Raw genomic sequence first — 18975 nt, forward strand, 5'->3', positions numbered from 1 at the left:
TTGCCATCCCTAGAGCCGTGCTGGAACATGGCCCAAAAACTCAAAAAAATGTGAATTGAAACTGCCAGTGATATAGTATAGTCCTTTGTCTTAGTCATTTCTTTATGGGTTTATTGGATAGGAGAGCCTTGATATTTATTTCACTGATTCATGGTGGTCCATTTGTCTTTTTTGCTTGCCCTTCTCCACATGGAAGTGAGTGGTCAAGGGTCAACTACAGAACAGCACTGCTTGAACTGATGGGAGGTCAGTGCCTTCAGTAGGGCAGCTGCTCACTGTCATGAGGCTTGAACCCAAAGCTTCTGGTTGACCGACAGTCTCCATCTGTTCATTATGCCGTCCTGCAGGCCGTGTTGAAGAATTCTTGTTTTTAATGCGGAAGAAATTTTCTGAATTGATTAAATAGCAGATCTCTGATGAATCTCCCACAGAAGGTCTCCTCACTGTGACCTCAGCACCTACATCCTGCTATAAAGTGTATTACCCTCATAATATATGCAGTTGCATGATCTGAGTGGCTGTTAATCGTGGAGCTTCTCTACTGCTAGCCTGTTGCTTGTACTGTAGCACACTGACCTACTTATGTGGTTTTCTGTTTGTGGCTTATATCTTGACTGACGCACAGGCAACAGAATGGGCTGACATATCAGAGATTCATTATCACAACCTTTCCGTCTGGTTTTACTTTCAGACTCTGGGGTATTTCCATCAACCAGCTTGTGTAAGATAAAAGACATGTTGGTATATGTATGTATGTGCATGGCTGTGTGTGTATGGATTACGTGTGCCGGACTGTGTATGCGTGTATGTAATGGCTCCATTATATATGTGTTATGAGCGAGAGAGATGGGTAGTCACAGTATTACTGAATCTGTACAGGAACACCAAGGTTGTTTTAGTTAGTTTTAGTTTGTAAGTGCCGCCATCAGATGTCATATCACTAAGAAATACCACAAAAAGGGGTCAGCATGTATGTCTTGTCAGGTAACTGGCACAGTCAAGATTATTCAAGCCCAAACAAGTTCTTGACTTGACTCCTGCTTTTAGCTATGAAATAGCTGTGTCTTCGTTTAAGTCTCGTCTCAAAACACATTTTTATCTGAAAGCATATCCTGATTTTACCTGAACTGGCTGTTTATTTTACTGTTTATTTTATTGCTTTTGTGTATTTTATGTGTTTTATTTCTGTATATTTCGTCATTCACTGTGGTATTTTATTTTTCTTGTTGTGAAGCACTTTGTACTTTGTTTTGATAAGTGCTCTATAAATAAAGTTTTATTATTATTATTATTATTATTATTATTATAAATAGTTACTTTTGCCATTTTCCAGAGCAGACATCTCTCTCAGCAAACACAAAGTCCCTCTAGAGTCTTTATAATCAAAGATACTGGCTTTACGGGAGAGAAGATGGCCCAGTTTGACTGCTGTAATCTCATTTGATTCTTTGGTGATTGATTTATTTACTTGATCAATCTCCAATAAGCCCCAATGGGAAATTAATTTTCTGCACAATCACTTCCACTATGACCTCAGGCTTTACTGACAGTACTTAATTTAAGAGTTGAGCAAAGGTAGAAGAAGTAGGTCAACTAATCAGTTATCATCAGTGGCATGTGTGAAAGCTATTGAAATCGGGCATTTTTATTTTTTTATTTTAATGATCACAAATCACAAATTTCTTTCTAATTTGATAAACGCAGTAATTTCATCTGAACAGTGAGAGGACGTGTTTCATCTGGTGCACTCTGACGCACAACGGCTTATGAATCACTGCAAAACCTTAAAGGGACACTTTGTTTACTTTTGTGTAAAATATACGTGAGGGATGTCAAAAATTACACAAAGTTGGGTTTAAAAGCTAAAATGAGAGTAAAGTTGATAAACTTTAATAACGACTTTACCTTACAACAAAATCATGCAGTTAACTAATGTCTTATGTAACTTAGTTCAAGAAATTACTTATTTTACACATAAGGCACATAAAATGATTGAACTCCACTGCATTTTGGACAAGTTCAATCAAACTCACCCCATCTTAAGAATAGTTTGCTACTTCAGATTTTAAATCATATTCTGCAGCTCAATACAAGATTAGATGTTAACATGGACATTTCCCCCCGTGGACTTTGAAGTAGGGCGACACAGAGACCTAATTTCTGCTGGATAGAGCCATAAATTATGTGTGTCAGCCTCCCGGCCAGTGTTCACAGTTTGCATCCTCCCAGAAGGCATTGTGGTTCCATATCTTGTGAATAAATGGCATGTATTATGTCTAGCCTTAGCTCTTCAGACAGTGTGTTCATATATCTCACTGTCTGCTCATTGTGAGACGGCATGTTCCCTGTGGTTTGTGACGCACCTCTCAAATCCATCTTATGTACTCCTGATCTCATATAGTTTATCTTGTGTCGTTCACTTTGAATAAAACCTGAATATACAATACATATGATTAAAATGGTTGCTCCTGTTGCTGTACTTTAACTGTACACAATCCCTTTGAGGCTTTTGGTAATACATTTGTTCACAGTGGCTTTATTTCATACTGTGTTCAATATTTGAAAACCTCATTTACACTTTCAGCTATAGTCTGTGAATATCTCCATGTTACATAATGTACTTAAACTGACCCGACAGAACAGGTTGATACTTTTCCCCCTTCAATTCCTTAGTTAGGAGCTCAGTTAGTGCAGTTCAAAGTGCTTCGCAGGTGATTGACAAACTAATAAGACATATGAACAGTCAAAAAGGGGAGAATAATGCAGACAAAAGTGCAAATTCACAGAAATATAAGATTAGAGTTTATCAGTAAAATAAATACAATCATCTTCATATTAACCTAATTTCTGCTGGAAAGGGCTTTTGCAAGCTTTTAACTGCTTTTGTCAGCATCTGTCTGCTTATCCCCACAAATAATTTGGGAGTAATTTTCTGTCGTTGATTTTAATTTAGTTTGGACTTATAAACTGCTCCAAACATAATTAGTGTGAATGAATCTCTGTGTAACAACGAGAAGTTGTGGTCCAACACATAACCCCCCTTAGAAGTTATTCTTAGGCATCAATCTTCTCATCTAACTCTTGACAAGAAAGGCAATTAGCGTATTTCCTAAACTATTTCTATTTCTAAGTGATATCTTAAGTGATACCTTGAATCTGAAATGCGACACCAAACCTCCAAATCTTCACTGAAAAAAAACTGACACCAGGAACAGCTCATGTACAGAGACAGGTCTGGACCAGGATGTGTTTAACCTAGCATAGTGCAAAGTTAGTAGAGAAATCCATATTAGAATTGTGATTTAGGGTGGAAAATAGCGTGTTTGGAAAGAAAAGATGTTCTTCAGTCTTCCTTAGGTCCCCAACTTTCAACTATTGATCTTCTTTGTCACACATGCTCTTTCTGGGGTTGCACAAATATTGTTTCATCTAATGGCAAGATTTCAGGTCATTCTACTGTTGCAGTGAATGAGAATGTCACCTTGGATAAAAGCAGCAAATAAGTGTGTGTAAGATACATTTTGAAATCACACACGATTCAGACCTGCTATTACTTACAACTAATGAGCCGCAGAAATGATGTTGACAGTCAGTGGCCCAATTTTGAGCCGTGCCATTTTGGCTGATGTTTCATCTGTCGGTGATTCACAAAATGACCCTCTGCTGTCATCATAATCTTCCCCCTTGTTTATAAGTTACATCTGTTCTGACACTGAGAGGTGGAAACAGAGCAATCTCTGAAGACCACAGATGGTGGTGGTGAGTGCATGTTAATTTATGTCTCGTTATGCATATGCAAAACTTTGAGTGTGAAGATGGGAGCATGATGAAAAACAGAAATCGACAGAGAAAAAGAGAGGAGATTTTTATGTGTGAGCAGCAGCATTCATTGTTTCTCATTGCTGACACTCACCTTGAAATTGGCCGTTGTTTGGCACTGGCAGACTATTGAGTTGTTAGGAAATTTTCAGAGTTCAGCAGCTTTCGTGGCAGTCCCCTGAATGAAACACTTTCATGCATATTCACTGTGAGGTGAAGGTGAGTCAGAGGCATTGGTAAAAGACAGTGGTGTTGTGGCAACTGGCACACAACAGCAGCGGGGATCAGACCACAGCTGAATATACATGAAATAAATAAACACAGTGACTGTATGAGCTTAGAAAGGTTTGCTATCATTGTGCTGATATGAAGTTATCAATAGATGCTTGAAATCCAGAGTCATTTTGCAAGCTTAAAGGAATTTTTACACCAAGTCCCACACCAAAAAACATTTAACACTTTTTAATACATCAACATCCACAAGTAGGGTGCACACAGTCAGGTACAAACCCGTTTAAATTATATTAAGGCTTAAAGTTATGCAAAATTTTAAGGACGTGGCCCCTTTGAGTGACAGGTGGGTGCCCTATCAGGTAGCCAGCCGGTGGTTTCAGCAACCAGGCTTTATTCGGCCCACCTCAGCTCCATCTATTTGCCCATTTTTGGATTAGCCGAAGTCAGTGTCTGCCAAGATGGCGACAGCCGGACCCACTGGATCCGCCCACTTTGAGCTTCACAACGCTCTTCAGAAACCCATGGGTGACATCACGGACATTACGTCCATGTTTTCATATGCTGCATTTGAGACAACTCGGAACTTGAAAATTTCCGACCTCCTGCTAGAAAATGTACAATGGAATGCCACTTAAAGTCGGAGTTCCTACTTGTGAACTCGGGGCAAATTCATCTACCCCGACTTCATGAAGAAGCAGTTGTCTGATGTCACATAACAATGACAGCACCAGTGGAAGCTCACTTTAGGCTACATTTCAATCAATAGGGGAGGGGGGGTATGATGTATTTGTAGACTACAGTATTGTATTCGGCTAGTGAATGGAATATGAAGATAAGTTTCCGAGTATGAAAGTGCCGTAAAATGTATAATGGCATTTGTTCATGCGTTGTTGTTTCCTCCTCTCATTCATTTATCTATGCAAGGAGGCTGCACTGCTGAGAGTTCAATGTTTGATGTTGTGCATCTGGAATGCTTTCAGGTTGGAAGTTGGAAATTTCAACTGGGAAATTCTGACCTCAGACATCGTCTGGAACGCAGCATAAGACAGCTTTGTAATTATTGGAAGGTACCTTTCAGCTAGGTTAGCTGTTCTCCTGCTTCCTGTCTTTGAGCAAAGCTAGGCTAAACATGACTGTACTGAATACACATAACTGATGTTCAGTCAATCTTTTAATCAAACCCTGGGCAAAGCAGCAACCAAGAATATTTTTAGAAATGTCCCTGGACTTATTTTCAGTTCCAAAAATATATATAGACAGTAAGAGAGAAGAAAGTAGAGTGCATAACAAACACTAACCCAAACAGAGAAGTGAGCGATGTGTACTGATAGATGAAGGCCTCTCATTGTTCAGCCTTTTATTGGGCAGACTGCCCACTATCTGGGGAAGTGGGTGGTGGTGGGAGAGGAGAGAGACAGAGAGAGAAAGTGAGTGAGAGAGAGGGAGAGGCTGGAGGAGCACTCAGGAATATACTGGCCTACATTTTGTCCAGTGGAGCACTGTGTCAGCTACACACACGCATACAGGTACAAATTCATTTGTAAACCACAGGCACATATTAAAGGTGGGTTATGCGATTCTAATCCAATACACCTCTTTTTGTCAAATTCAGCGAATATCTCCTCACGGTCCGCAAGCTGTCTGTTCTGTGTGTAGCCCTGGCTCTGTAAATGGAACAAACAAAGTGGCTCAGACCGAGCCACACAACACTATTCCAGCCATGATTTGTGTCAGGTAACGTTAAATGACTTGCCCACGGACATTCAGCTTACTTTCTAGTTTGCAAAGATATGCTGTTGTTGTGATGTTAGCTATAGTAGCAGGAGAGTTGTGAGTATCGCTGTCTGGAGCTGGTGTGATGGCTCTGGGAAACCGTCTCATCTTCTCTGGCTGTTAGCTTTGCAGCAGCAACTGTAGCGACAGTTTGCAAACCCACAACCTAGCTAATGTTAGTTATATTACTTGCTGTGTTGTTGTTCCCTCTATATCATGGAATTTGCCAAGGCATTGGATTTCTCCAGAATTGCATACCTCACCTTTAAAGTATGTCCACTGAAAAAAAAAGAGGGAAGTTCCTCACAGAGATCATGTAGAGCTCCTGTCAGCTAAATGTGTTTGAGAAGCATAGAAGGCAATATATTTTAGATTTGACATAGTCTAAATGTTAAAATTGGACTGACTGTCAGCAAAGTGTAGAATTTCAATTAGTGTCCTCTTTCTGCCAAAGCAGTTTTCAGCATAAGCAAGCAGTTTGATGTTTGATGTTGTCATTGTACGTTATCATGTTTTATCTTTAATCAAAAACTGTTGGTGTGAAGATGGGAATTAAATAAGCTGCTATTATACTAATACAAACATATGTCAGGAGCAGTTTCTCTCTTTGTAATGCATCAGGCTGTTATTCTGTCTGATGATACAAGAGGCAAAACAAATGGTACACTGCCAAAATAAAAAATACTTTTTTAGTTTTTTCTCTGAGTACAGCTATGACGGCACTGAGCCAGGGCTCTTCTAAATGCCCTTTCATCGCCACACAAGCCAAATAAAAAATTTAAGGGACAGTAACAAATTTGAGTAGTGCTATTCCCAATTGACTGAAGTGTAAATTATTTGCAATCGTCATAACTGTAATTGTACTAAAATTTAGTGGAACAGTTTTTTTGAAATGGTCAGTATTTTGTCCAACATTGTTTTGTATTGTATTGGACTTAACATTTTTTAAATGCCTTGACTAGATTGTGAAACATCTGTTTTTTGTCACCAAAAAATACTGCCGTCATTACTATAAAATGCAACATGGCTAGTAGATTAGCCAAGTTCAGGAGTGTCAAATTGTAAGACAGAACAGTCACAGCCAACAAGAACAAGAAGGCAGATATCTTTTTCATTACAAGATAAAGAAAGTTCAAGAAAGTTAATGTTGTGTCCATACTGTCTGCTAGCAGTGCCAAAATATAAATATGTTAAAAGCAAGACACTTTCAGAAAATTGAACATGCATTGAAAAAGAAATTTATAGTGACATGTATTTCCAGCTACTCATTGGTAGAGGCACTGAGTGCATAGTTCCTGTCCAAGAGTGTGCACCTCCCAGTGATTCACAGGCAAAAACCAATAGGTCACCTGTTTAAACACAGTTTTTGACTTGTTGCCATACGGACAAGCGTAGGTTCCTACATGTGTCCATATGCTCTTCACTCTGTGTGCATGTCTGTAGGAATATCATCATGTGATGTTTCTGTTGGCTATGAATGTGGTGCTGATTTAGTGAGTCATCTATGATTAGCGGTTACAGCACCAATAGATTCTGCAGAGCATTTGTCTGCTCTCCACTGTCAATCTGTAGGAAACAGAGCTGCACAGAAACACTAAGTGTCACTAAACTCTAGACTGAACAGTTTGTTTCTTTAAGACATTAATGCTGCTGCTGTATCAAATCCATACCAGCCTGCGGGTTCTACTGCTCGCCCTGAAGGTAAATATGCTCAAAGTGTTTGTCGATGAATCCAGGCTGAGGGATTTTAGAAATCACAGCACACTAATCAGCTACATAGCCCAGGGTTATTATGCCCAACCTAATATAATTTCATCAACGTAGGAGCTGTAATACAAGGCCAGGCACTGGAAGTTCAAAGTGTAAAAAGCCAGTGCAGTCTGTTTTAGCAATATGGGATGAACAGTTCAAACATTGTTGCTTGTTTACCCGTGCTAAAATAATATAATATCCAAGCAATCACGGATAATTGTGAAAATGGGCATTTGGGCTTATGTATGTATGTAATTTCATGATGACTAAAAAACAAATGTATGACATGTATGACTCTGAAACTGTCCACAATTTCGGTAGGTGCTGTTTTATTCATTCTGCAGAGGCACAGTATCTGCTGTCAGATAAAAAGTTTTCATGTGCAAGAAAACATCATTCAAAAGAATTTAAATGTTACACAGACATGTGAACCATCAAAGTCCCAGACTTAAAAAAAAAAAAAAAGAGCAATACCTGATTTAATTGCAGACAAAGAAAATATCATTATATTCCAGCATATGTTGACAGAAGATACATTTTAGTTTCAGGTGTAAATTGGATTATTTTAATGTCAGCACATTCAGGGGTCAAGGCTGACTGATGTTTTTCTGTCTATGGAGTGTTAGCTGCCTGTTTTTGCAAATTTGAGTGACAGAAATAGGTCATGTCTAGTTTGTAGCAGACAAACAGGAACACAGTCACAGGTTTGTATAATGAGAAATGTGAGGGCACACCATTAACATACATTTGTTTTTACCATCTCATTCCAACCCTTAAGTGACTAAAAATGTTCCCTTTTTCATGAGGAGTGTTATCAGCTCTCCCTCCCTCATGCGAGCTGTTAAATAACTGAAACAAGAACAAATCATAAAACAATAACACCATAAAAAAGATGAAATGTATCATATAATTTATTTAGGAATGCTGAACACAGTTCTGAAATAATGCAGAGACAAACAGTTGAACAAAATGTATGCATGTAAATGAATGCATGTAAAGCTGCTTTCACATTTGCTTTTGGCATGTCATTGAAAGAAACATGTCTACTTGAGTCTAACACTGAACACAGCATCTTTCTAATCTGTCAAGTGAGATATGGAACATTTATTGTACACTTATTTGCAAACATGTTAGCCCTTTAAAATTATCATTGCACATTCAACTTACTGATACAGAACAGTCATTTACCCCTTTGAAGCAACAAACTAGGAAGTGTTTGCTGTTGGTGGGTGAACATGGGTTACTACCTTTTTATAACATTTATCAAGTTAAACCAGATTATTCTCACTATACACCATCTTGAATCTCCAGCTATTTACAAAATCCCATGTTATACACTAGGAGTGTTTGAAGGGGGTAAAAGTAACACATAAAACACCATGCTTTATATTACAGGTCCATAATTTACTAATAATTTACACTTCCAATTAATTATACCTATTAATATATTACCTATTATTATACCTGGACATGCAAAATGGGACATTTGTCTACAGGCAGGAATACAATTCAACATATATAAAGAATAAAGTTTCCAATGATAAATGAACAATGAATGAATATTTACTTTGATTTTTAAAAAAAGAAAGAAAAGAGAGTAGTTCTTTCGAGGAATTTTCTCTTTTTCCTATTATTATTAACAAATTTCACAGATATTTCCAGGAAACTTCACAGCAACTATTATTAGGATAGCAGTGGCAGATTACAGACCCGTAATATAAATTGGTATCAAACTGATGGCACATATGTGGATATATACAGTTGACAAAACACAAAAAAGGGATTTATTTTACAGGATGATACCAATGGATTTGCATGTTTTAGCCCATAATCTACCATTTTGCAATATGCCAACCAGAGCAACAAGTACATTTTTAGATAGATTTTCTCTCTTCCACGCAGTTAATGGTTTCAGTTCTTTTAAGATATTTAAGCTAGATAATCCATCACATTGAACAATGTGAACAAACAAAGGCTGAACAAGGCTGCAAATTGTGAGCAGTGGTAACTCACTCTACCTGTGTAAAAGGACGCTCTCATCAAAATTTTAGAGTTGGCTGTTGAACAGCAACATTTTTAAATTGAAGGAATGATCAAATTCATCCTTTTTGCAGTGTCCATGTCTGCATATTGTTTTTACTTCTGGATTTGATTTTTCAACAAAGTTAACAGATGCAATGTTCTTCAGCAGGTAATTATCCCTTCAGAGACATTGAGGTGTCTTTGAAAGCACCACTATGAAGAATTTTGAAATGTCCCACTTGCAAATGAAATGCTACATAATCAGGGTGAAATTTTCAGGGTGGGAAATTAACTTTTTAAAATGTAAATATCTACCAGCCACTGACAGATAAAGAAAGAAAATTCCTGCCTAAAGAGTAGGAAATCAATCAAAAACGACATTTATAGTTAATGGGCCAAAATGTACAAAACCATTGATAGGGTCTTTAAAAACAAGGAACACATAATAATACAAGTAAGTAAGTAAAATAAATCTAATCATCGTCTAGTCAACATAACCCTTGATGATAAAGCATGTGTTTTGAAGTTGTAAAGTGCAATCAGGAACTGAGAATGGAAGTAATTTTTCAGTGTTTGGGGCGCCTTTGGTAGCTCACCTAGTAGAGCGTGCACTAAGGCTGAGTCATTACTACAGCCCCCACCCAAAACCCCCAACCCCACCCGTCTCTCTCCCCTTTCCTGTCTCTTCACCTGTTCCTATCCAATAAAGACAAAAAATAATAATAAAATAAAATTCAGTGTTTACTGTGATTCAATGGTTCTTTTTCTTGCTAACAATGTGTTTTAGAGCTATTGAGACAAAAAAAGTGTTGTTGTGAAAGAGGCAGAAAAATATTGATCAGCTTCTGTGTGAATTCAAGGAAAGCGTACTAATTTGGCATAATGTTTATTCTCAAGTGTCTTCAGTAGCCTTTCCCCGAATCCATTGATGGTGCATGGCATTCAGCTGCTTCACTCTCACGACTGATGAATATTGAGTGTGACATTTCTTTGAATCAGAGTGTCAGTGTAGTGAGCACAGCAAGAAAACTCAAAAGTGGGTCAGTGTCTGCAGTCACGTTTCCGGCCGCTTCACTCCTTCTGAAACGTGTGTGCTTGGCCTCAGCTAAAACGCAAATACTGGGCAACGAACAGCAGCTATCAGTGCTATCACTGTTAACCATTATCTCCCCAACGCCTCCTCCACTGTCTGATGTGATTTTTTTCCCGTCTTCCTACCTGCAGAAAGATGTGTTTGAAAGGAACTGTGGCAGTGTGCTGTGCCCTGCACCCACGTGGATCTGGAAAGATGGAGTCCACTGGTGGTAAACAAACCCCTTCTGTTCTTCTACAAGCCACAGAGAAGTGGGGGAAGTAAATGGCACCAGATTATTGTGGTGTTGCAGGGAGTTAAGGCGACGCAGGGTGAACTTGGGCCACTGATGGGAAACTTGAGGTGCTGGAGACAGAGTGAGCAGAGGAAGGGGAAGTTTTGTTTATGGATGCCAATTAACATTTGCTGACCCTATACTATTCATTGTAGACAACATTTGTTAGCAATATGAATTCCTAGTGAATTGTTAACTCAAAAATACTGTCGCTTACACCACTGTGTAATGGATAGTGGTCTTTTAGATTCTCCTCAAAACAAATACCAAAACGTAATGAAATCAATTAATATATAAGCAAATGAAAAGAATAATTACTTGACAGCGACAATGAATGCTGCATTAGGCTGCATTCATTCTGACATTAGTACCCTCATTTGAATGAGGCCAGAACTGATGTAGCAGGGTGCCACGCAGAGGACACCTGCAAAAAAGTTTAACTTTTGCCGCAACACAACGTGATGTCATCCAGCAAGGTGCTGTGTTGGCCAAGCAAATACAGGCAAGAACACGTTCCTGTACCTTGTAACGTCTACAGTGTATTTCTACTGTTCAGCCTTCAAATTAATAGATCTGTTACTCAAACTGAACTTCATAGACCATATTTCTTCTTTTCATCATCTCGGTACCTGAAGAAACACAGCCCCACTATTGCAGCTCCTCGCATTACTGTAACGCAAGGCTGTTTTTGGCCTGAATGCCAGAATTAATTCTAAAATGACACAGATGAACACCATATTTGTAGCAGCTTTGCATGGGCAGGTCCTCCAGTAGCCTCTTGACCAGCAGGGGCAGGAGTCTGTGACTACATAGGCAGTACAGTGGTCAACTGCCTTAAAAGTCACTATCCTCCCTCCCAAAAAGCAGGAAAAATATTTCCCTTAAACTATATTGTAGATGTCATCAGACTCTTTCAGTTCCAGCATCAGTCCAGTACATGCATCAGTCATCTGGTATAGGGGAGTTACAGTTCCCATGGTAGATATAGACGGGTCCACCACAACGATAATACAACTGAAACACGTCTCCGTATCCATGGTCCCTCCACCAGGTGCACAGCTGCCGGTTCCAACCACAGGCCAGGGAATAAAACAGTTCAGGATGCTCCATGCCGATCATGGTGAAGAAGTCCTGGTCACCCAGGTGGCCCCTGAAGCGATACTGGTCTGCTAGTTGGGCCACATTGCTAGGCTCCAACAGTTGGTTGTAGAGAGCTGAGGCCCTCATAGCACCGAGGTCCAATAACATCACACCGCTGTTGAATCCTGGGAGGCCGTCAGGAGGAGGCTCACCTACTCTGGTCTGAGGGTTCTCCTTACGATACTGCCAGAAGGTGTGTCTGAGGAAAGAAGGAAAGAGGTTTACATGACATTGTCAGTGGGCAATGCAATATTTTGAATTTCAGTTTTGTGATGCATTTGGTTTGTAACTGTTTTGTGCCATCCTATTTTGTACAACCCTGCTCTGTTGGTGAATTAACTGCTCCACAAAAGAGGCATGGTTTTCTGTCAGTTGTGAGACAGGAGCCAAGATACAAATATGTCTCTTGAATAAACTATTTACTTATTGTGCGGTTAGCAATTGAGCTAGCTAGCTTTCTAACTGGCAGGTTAGCTCGCCGGGCACAGTAGCTTGCCAGCTAGCCCTTACCAAGCTTCCAGCACCACCAATTCTGCAAGGACACTTGAGTGAATTTTGCTTTGCCCCTTTATGGTGTCACTGGGCACTGGCTGATCTGATTGCCAAAGTAATTTTTCTATAGGGTTTACTGATGACCACCAAACCCAAGCAGAAAGGTAGCATGTGGCACAAATATTTCATAAAGAGACTCATTCAAGTGGTTAAAAAAAATATACTTCAACATAGAAAAATCAGGAACATGTCTTTCACATCTACCTGTAAAACACAATCACTTTTCGTGTTGGTGATTAAAAAGAGTATCTTTCTGAATCTGAACTCATCCCTCTGCAGGGTCTGGAACTTGTACACCAGTGGTGAAATGCCTCACTCATTTATGTATGTTTGGGCTGTTGTACATTTAGAAAAATGAGGGTCAACTCCGTTTCAGTCCACGTTTGCTGAACAAATAGCACTGTGGCCAAAAACAGGATGAGAGCTGGTCCAGGAGTGTCAGAGCATGTTGGAGTGCCAGAGGCTTGCGCCAACTCAGCACCCTGTCCTGCCAACACACCAACTCTGAAGTAGCTAAATGACAGACAGAGCTTCATTCAAAAAGCATTTGTATGCACAGATGTGTGTGCACACAAGACCTTTTGTGGGATTTGTTAATATTATCTTAGTTTACCTTGGAAAGAAAAGTTTTAGTTTAGTGTAATAGATAGAGCTTGCTTTATATTATGTAATGCACAGAGTAATAAGGGGTCACTATTTTTGGCACGCTTGACTAACACGCGTGCAAAGAAGAGTCCTGCTGTATTTGCAGTTTGCAGGCTGCGTAAGTTACATCCCTGACATAATAGTTAATTATTACGATATTAGTATTTACTTTATTCGTCCAACACTTTTGCCACATCTAAAATACTGAAATGCAAAGAGATGATGCGATGGCATTAACAGAATATATGGAAGGTGTCTGTTTAAAACATTCAGTTTCTAAACTGGGACAAGATGTTCAAAGTACACTGAGCTACAGGGGAGGAGCTACACTTGTCAGAACTAGAGTTGTGAGAAGCCCAAAGAGGGAAGTGAGAATTGGGGTAAGGGCCAGTTCAACTGACCTAAGGTGGGACAGTCCTTCTGCATCAGAAAAAGCACTGAGTGTTTGTTTGCCTATTCAACCCCTGATGTATGAGTATGTATGAGTTATTTATCTTATTTCTCAAGAGGAACAGACAAAACCCATATGGTACAAATAAGAAATGCAGGGAAAAAACAGGGTCCTGTCTACATCTGTCATTTTCTTACTGCAGTACTTTCATGTTTCTTCTATCAAGTCTATGGAGACCACTGGTTTCTATGCTGTGGGGGTAATGTTTTTATTTTTTCGGGGGTGATGGGTTTGCTTCAAGAAAGTACAAAATGTCCTTTTCTGTATACTGACTAACAGCCGGTGCAGTGATGTTTCATTCCTACTGTACACAAGGATAAATGGGAATGGACCCTTTCTTACACGCATGTGTACATGCACACACTCTCAGAATTAAGATTATTCCTAGTATTGGCCAAGCCTGAGGAAACCTACTGTAGATTAAATATTAATGGAGAAATGTGTTGGCTTAAAACACATGGGGATGGAGGACAGACAAAGCTGTTGCAGGGCAGTCAGTTTTGTCAAAAAATACAGTCATGTTAATAAATTGGTGAAATTGAGTTCTGCCTGCTCCCATGGCGCAGATGAATGCACGTGGGAAAATTGTGTAGAATAATTGTGCTTCATATTGTAGTCTCTCTCTCTCGCTCTGTGTGTGTGTGGGAGCAGCAGATTCTTTGAATCACGCTTTGATATTATTACTGACCTATATTCAACAGCTGTAGCTCGTCCACACAGTTTTATACAGTCTGTTGGTTTGGTTGCTGGGGACTTGTGGCCCCTGTGGAGCATTTATCATTTTTAAGACATACACTGGGTCTACGTGCCCGGAGACACATTCAGGGTGAGCACAGTCAGTAAGGGAACATTTACAAAGACTTTTCCATTCTGCTGTTTTGACATAAAGTGGAACAAACTGCATTTGTTCAAGTATCATGATGGCCATAATGTGACTGACAGCACACTGGTTATGAGACATGACACACTGTAAAGCTAGCATTAACAGAGGCATTTGCAACAGGTTTTTGTAGTTAAAAATTAAGAGCTGTGACACAATTGACCTTAATTAACATTATATATTGCTACTTATATAGAATTTTTACAAATAATGCTGCAGCTAGGCTTTTAATAAACCTGATTATTAACATTTTATTTTCTTTCTGGCTGCCCAAGGACAGAAGGAAAGTTTAGTTTCAGTAAATTGGTTACGAGTACAGCAAAGATTTCAAAATAAAATCTGTATACCGATGGGTATCAAACAATTCAGTACTAGTGTATATATTTTTTAACATAACAAACAAACATGTTTGATAAGAATCCCTTAAATTTGCAACTTTGTTTTGAAAGGTGCTATATAAATAAAGTTATTATTATTATTATTATTAATAAATTAGATATAACGTGGTAATTAGTGAGTTTTAGAGGTGCTGCTAGGCGGATTTTGTTACTGCTGGACAGTGCCAGGCCAGGCTGTTTCCGTGTTTCCAGTCTTTGTACTAAGCTAAGCTAACTGGCTGACAAATATTTAGTATCAATCTTCTCACATAAACTCTCAGCAAGAAAGCAAATGTGTATTTCCAAAAATGTCACACTTTGTTTCTTTAATAAAAAAATAAAATACATTATGTAATGGTGACACTGTTTCTAAATGACCTAAAACATGTCTGTGGCATTTCTGTTCAGATAAACTTGCATTTTTTTAAATTATACTTTTTATGATGTCAATAAAATGCATCAGCAGCATAAAATATGCATGAAACTATTTCCAGTCAACTTCTTACTTAAATAACATCAGGAACTATTTACAGAAGAAGTGCAGGCTTGGTGCACAAAGGCATGTGTTTACAATTACTTGCTAAACTACACCCCTCTCTCATATCAAATACTTCTGTGTTGTTATAGTCATACTCATTTCGAGGCACAAAAAACCTGGAAAGAGTTTGACCAACATTACATTATAACTTGCGTGCTTACATAAAACACATGGGATAACTTCAATATATAAAGTTTGTGCATCATTTTTCTTAAATTCAAATTAATAAACTGCACAACAAACATGTTTTTCTGATGTAGCTACTCTTGCTTCAGTACTTAATGAAACTGGTCACTTTGGCCTTTGAGAAGTTGTGAGAGTACAGCATGCAGCTCTGTTCTCTGTCACAATGACTTCAGTTTTTTTCTGTTCCTTTGTACCAGTACACTCAAACCAGACTCAGTCAAACTAGACATATAACCTCTTAGCTTAGATCAGTGCTACTACAAGTCTCTTCTCCTGCTCTGATAGTTTACAGCTCCATCGTCTCCTGCCTCAGATTCTCACTGCCAGCCTTTCAAGCGAAGTGTCTCTCTCTCACTTGTGAAAGAATGAAAAGCATTAACAGGTGACGAGGACACTCTGTGCTGATATCCCATCCAAATGTTTCCTCCACTTTCTTCAGGGCAAGAAACAGCCTGCTCTCTGAAAGCTGCGTAAAACACTCGCTGACAGAGGGGAGTCTGGTTCTGGGGTACATAAACGAAATATCTGGTCCTTTTCATCGCAGAGTAGTTTGGCAACATGTAGAAGGTATATTACAGAAAATTCCAGCATTGATGGGAAAGAGGAGCGTTCAAATAAGAATGCCTACAGTGCTGCTACAGATTTAAAATCCAGGTTTACCGAATCAGACAGACAAGTACGTCACAGTGAGAGTGCTACACAGCCACCAGACTGTAAAACATAGGACATACGTGATCATCACAAAATGAAATATTTCACATTCAACATTTGATTCCATCTTAGAGCAAAAACCGTGAATCCGTGGGATGTATCACACAATAGAGACTCAATACACAAAGCATAAAGAGATCGACTCGCTTCTTGCTAATGTCTCTCATTGTGCGTTTGTGGCTTTGACTGTGACACTTATGCAAGTCGGTCTTGTCTCTTGGGTTTTAAAACATTACAAATGTAGCTGCAGGGAAAAGACATGGGGCATTTTTTCCAATAATGAACTTTTCAGTGACAGGATGTGCTCTGAATGCAGCTGGTGGGAGGATGCTTTTTCCTGCATAATGCTCCATCCATTAGCACCAAAACAGAGTGGGAGCTGAGAGCCCTCTCCACTCAACAAGGGAAAACACTACAGGTGAGAGAATTTACGCAATGCATTGCTAATACAAAGTTTCAAAATTAAAATATTACAAGGTCCATTGACCACTGGCTAATGGCTAACAAGCTGGTAGCAGATTTGTTTCTCTGTGTAACCATTCTGGTTTGTTTTGGGGTGCAGTGCAGCAGCAATGAAATTCCAGCAGACTCTCGTATTGCTCTGAATAAAAGACAACCCTGATTATAAGTTATGTTTTCCCCAGATACTATTAGTCCAAGGATAACATAGACCTCATTCATGAAGTCTTCTCTCTCATTAAGTGAAACATGAACTATGTCTATTAAAGCATAACGTAAATTCCACATTTGTCTGGCTCAGGCTCTTAGAAGCAGCCAAAATAGTTTTCTTTGGCTGTTATTATGTCTTTTATGATTGTCTTTTTGAGCTCACCGTCATGAAATTCCAGCACACCTACAATTTTTACCTGCTTGATAAATGATTCAGTTCCTGGCCCTCTTTTACAGTAAAGGATGTTGGGAGATGCTTTCACTCGTTTATTTTCTTCTTATGTAACTGTGTAGTCCTCAAACATAATACAACCCCCACTTTTTACAAACATAATTTTTAGAAAAAAAATCAAAGCACGTTAGTAAAGTATGCCAAAAGCCTATTCGGGCCAATACTGTGAATGTCGCTCAACCTCCCAGTCAATACTACACATTTCATTTTTCATGGAACACTTGGATTTGTATCCAGTTGTATCCAATTGCACCTGACATGACTAGTCGCCACAGTTTCAGCAAAAACCCACCAAAAAAAGATGTGTTATTCTTTTAACTATTACAGCCAATCTGTAGACCACTACTGACTCGGCGGATAGCAATATCCTTGAGCGCCTCAGTGACGTAAATCCCTGACTGCAAAATTTCTTTTAAAAAAAAGAGAGAAGAAAAATCTGTTGCTGGACCTGGAATGTGCTTCAAAACACTGAACTTGAAAATTCAATTATGCTGGTGGAATGACTTGTCCTTCATGGTACTGCATATTCTGGACTTTCACACAAAGACATCCCCACACACGTTCATACACACCCATACTTGTCTACAAAGACAGACAACCAGTTGTGACTGTTTGTGTGAAAGGTTTTCAACCAGTAAGGCTGGGCATGCTAAGAGGCACGATCTCCTGCTATGTTGCCGTGTGTTTTAAATTAGTGCGTCCGGGCCCACGGGAACAACATTAACAGCGGATTCCCAGGGTTAGTAACCCATTGAGCCAGTACAGTGGCAGGGCAGAGATACAGATCTGTTTGGAGATGCTGGTGCCAACTGGAGTCTGGCAGGAAAACTACAACTCCATTTATAAAACTACTTACGCAGAAACCTGACATCACCAACATTTACAGTTATGCAGACTATGCTTTACTGTCTCACATGTATACACAAATACTACCTTTCTACAGATGACACTTATTTTCCAACTTTGTATACCATGACAACCATGTCATCCAACAAATCAGGGGGAGAAGAAATATATATATTATAGTGTATATATTACTACGGATGTCCTAAACACGTTTTTTTATTGGCCCCAATCCCTGATTAGAATCCTTTAACACTGGGTATCTGCTGATTCAGAGTCTGATCCGATACTTACATTTAGCTAAATGTTGATTAAATATGTATCTGACACACTGAAATGATAGCTGCAGACTCCTAAATTTGGCACACCATATTTTTCACAAGCTTTGTGATCCAAATACTGGAGGTCCCGGTTAAACTCTAAATTTGATGAAGTTAAATTGATATGATATTAAGGAAAGTTTAACAGGAAGTATACGACTCCTGAAATGATTTGGCTGTACAGAGAGTCAGACAGCAGCTGCTCATGGCTGGTTAGATGTCTGTCGCTCACTCTGGTCGGTGTCTCACTGCCTCTCCTTGTGGCTGCTGGATGAGACGTAAAGCCAGAATATTTCAGTGAATTAAGGGTTTATGAGATGTTGGTGCTCTAGTGCGACATTTAGTGGCAGTGAATGTTGCTGATAGCTCCTTTAATTAGCGACAGACAGTTGATATGATCTGCTGCCGGCAACATTTGTCATTTTAACTGGAAAGCAACATTCAATCCTGGCTGAAAATGAGAC

At 39.2% G+C, this 18975-nt stretch overlaps 1 protein-coding gene across 1 annotated transcript in view; it reads right to left on the reverse strand.

Annotated features, from left to right (window-relative positions):
• Positions 1–8471: 8471 nt before the first annotated feature.
• xxylt1 (xyloside xylosyltransferase 1) overlaps positions 8472–18975 on the reverse strand; it is a 33335-nt gene continuing 22831 nt past the window's right edge. Inside the window, exon 5 of the mRNA XM_044201116.1 lies at positions 8472–12306. Coding sequence (XP_044057051.1) covers positions 11910–12306 — 397 coding nt within the window. The 3' untranslated portion in view covers positions 8472–11909. The remainder of the gene's footprint in view (positions 12307–18975) is intronic.

Source organism: Siniperca chuatsi, linkage group LG6 (genome assembly GCF_020085105.1).
Source record: "Siniperca chuatsi isolate FFG_IHB_CAS linkage group LG6, ASM2008510v1, whole genome shotgun sequence".
NCBI lineage: Eukaryota > Metazoa > Chordata > Actinopteri > Centrarchiformes > Sinipercidae > Siniperca > Siniperca chuatsi.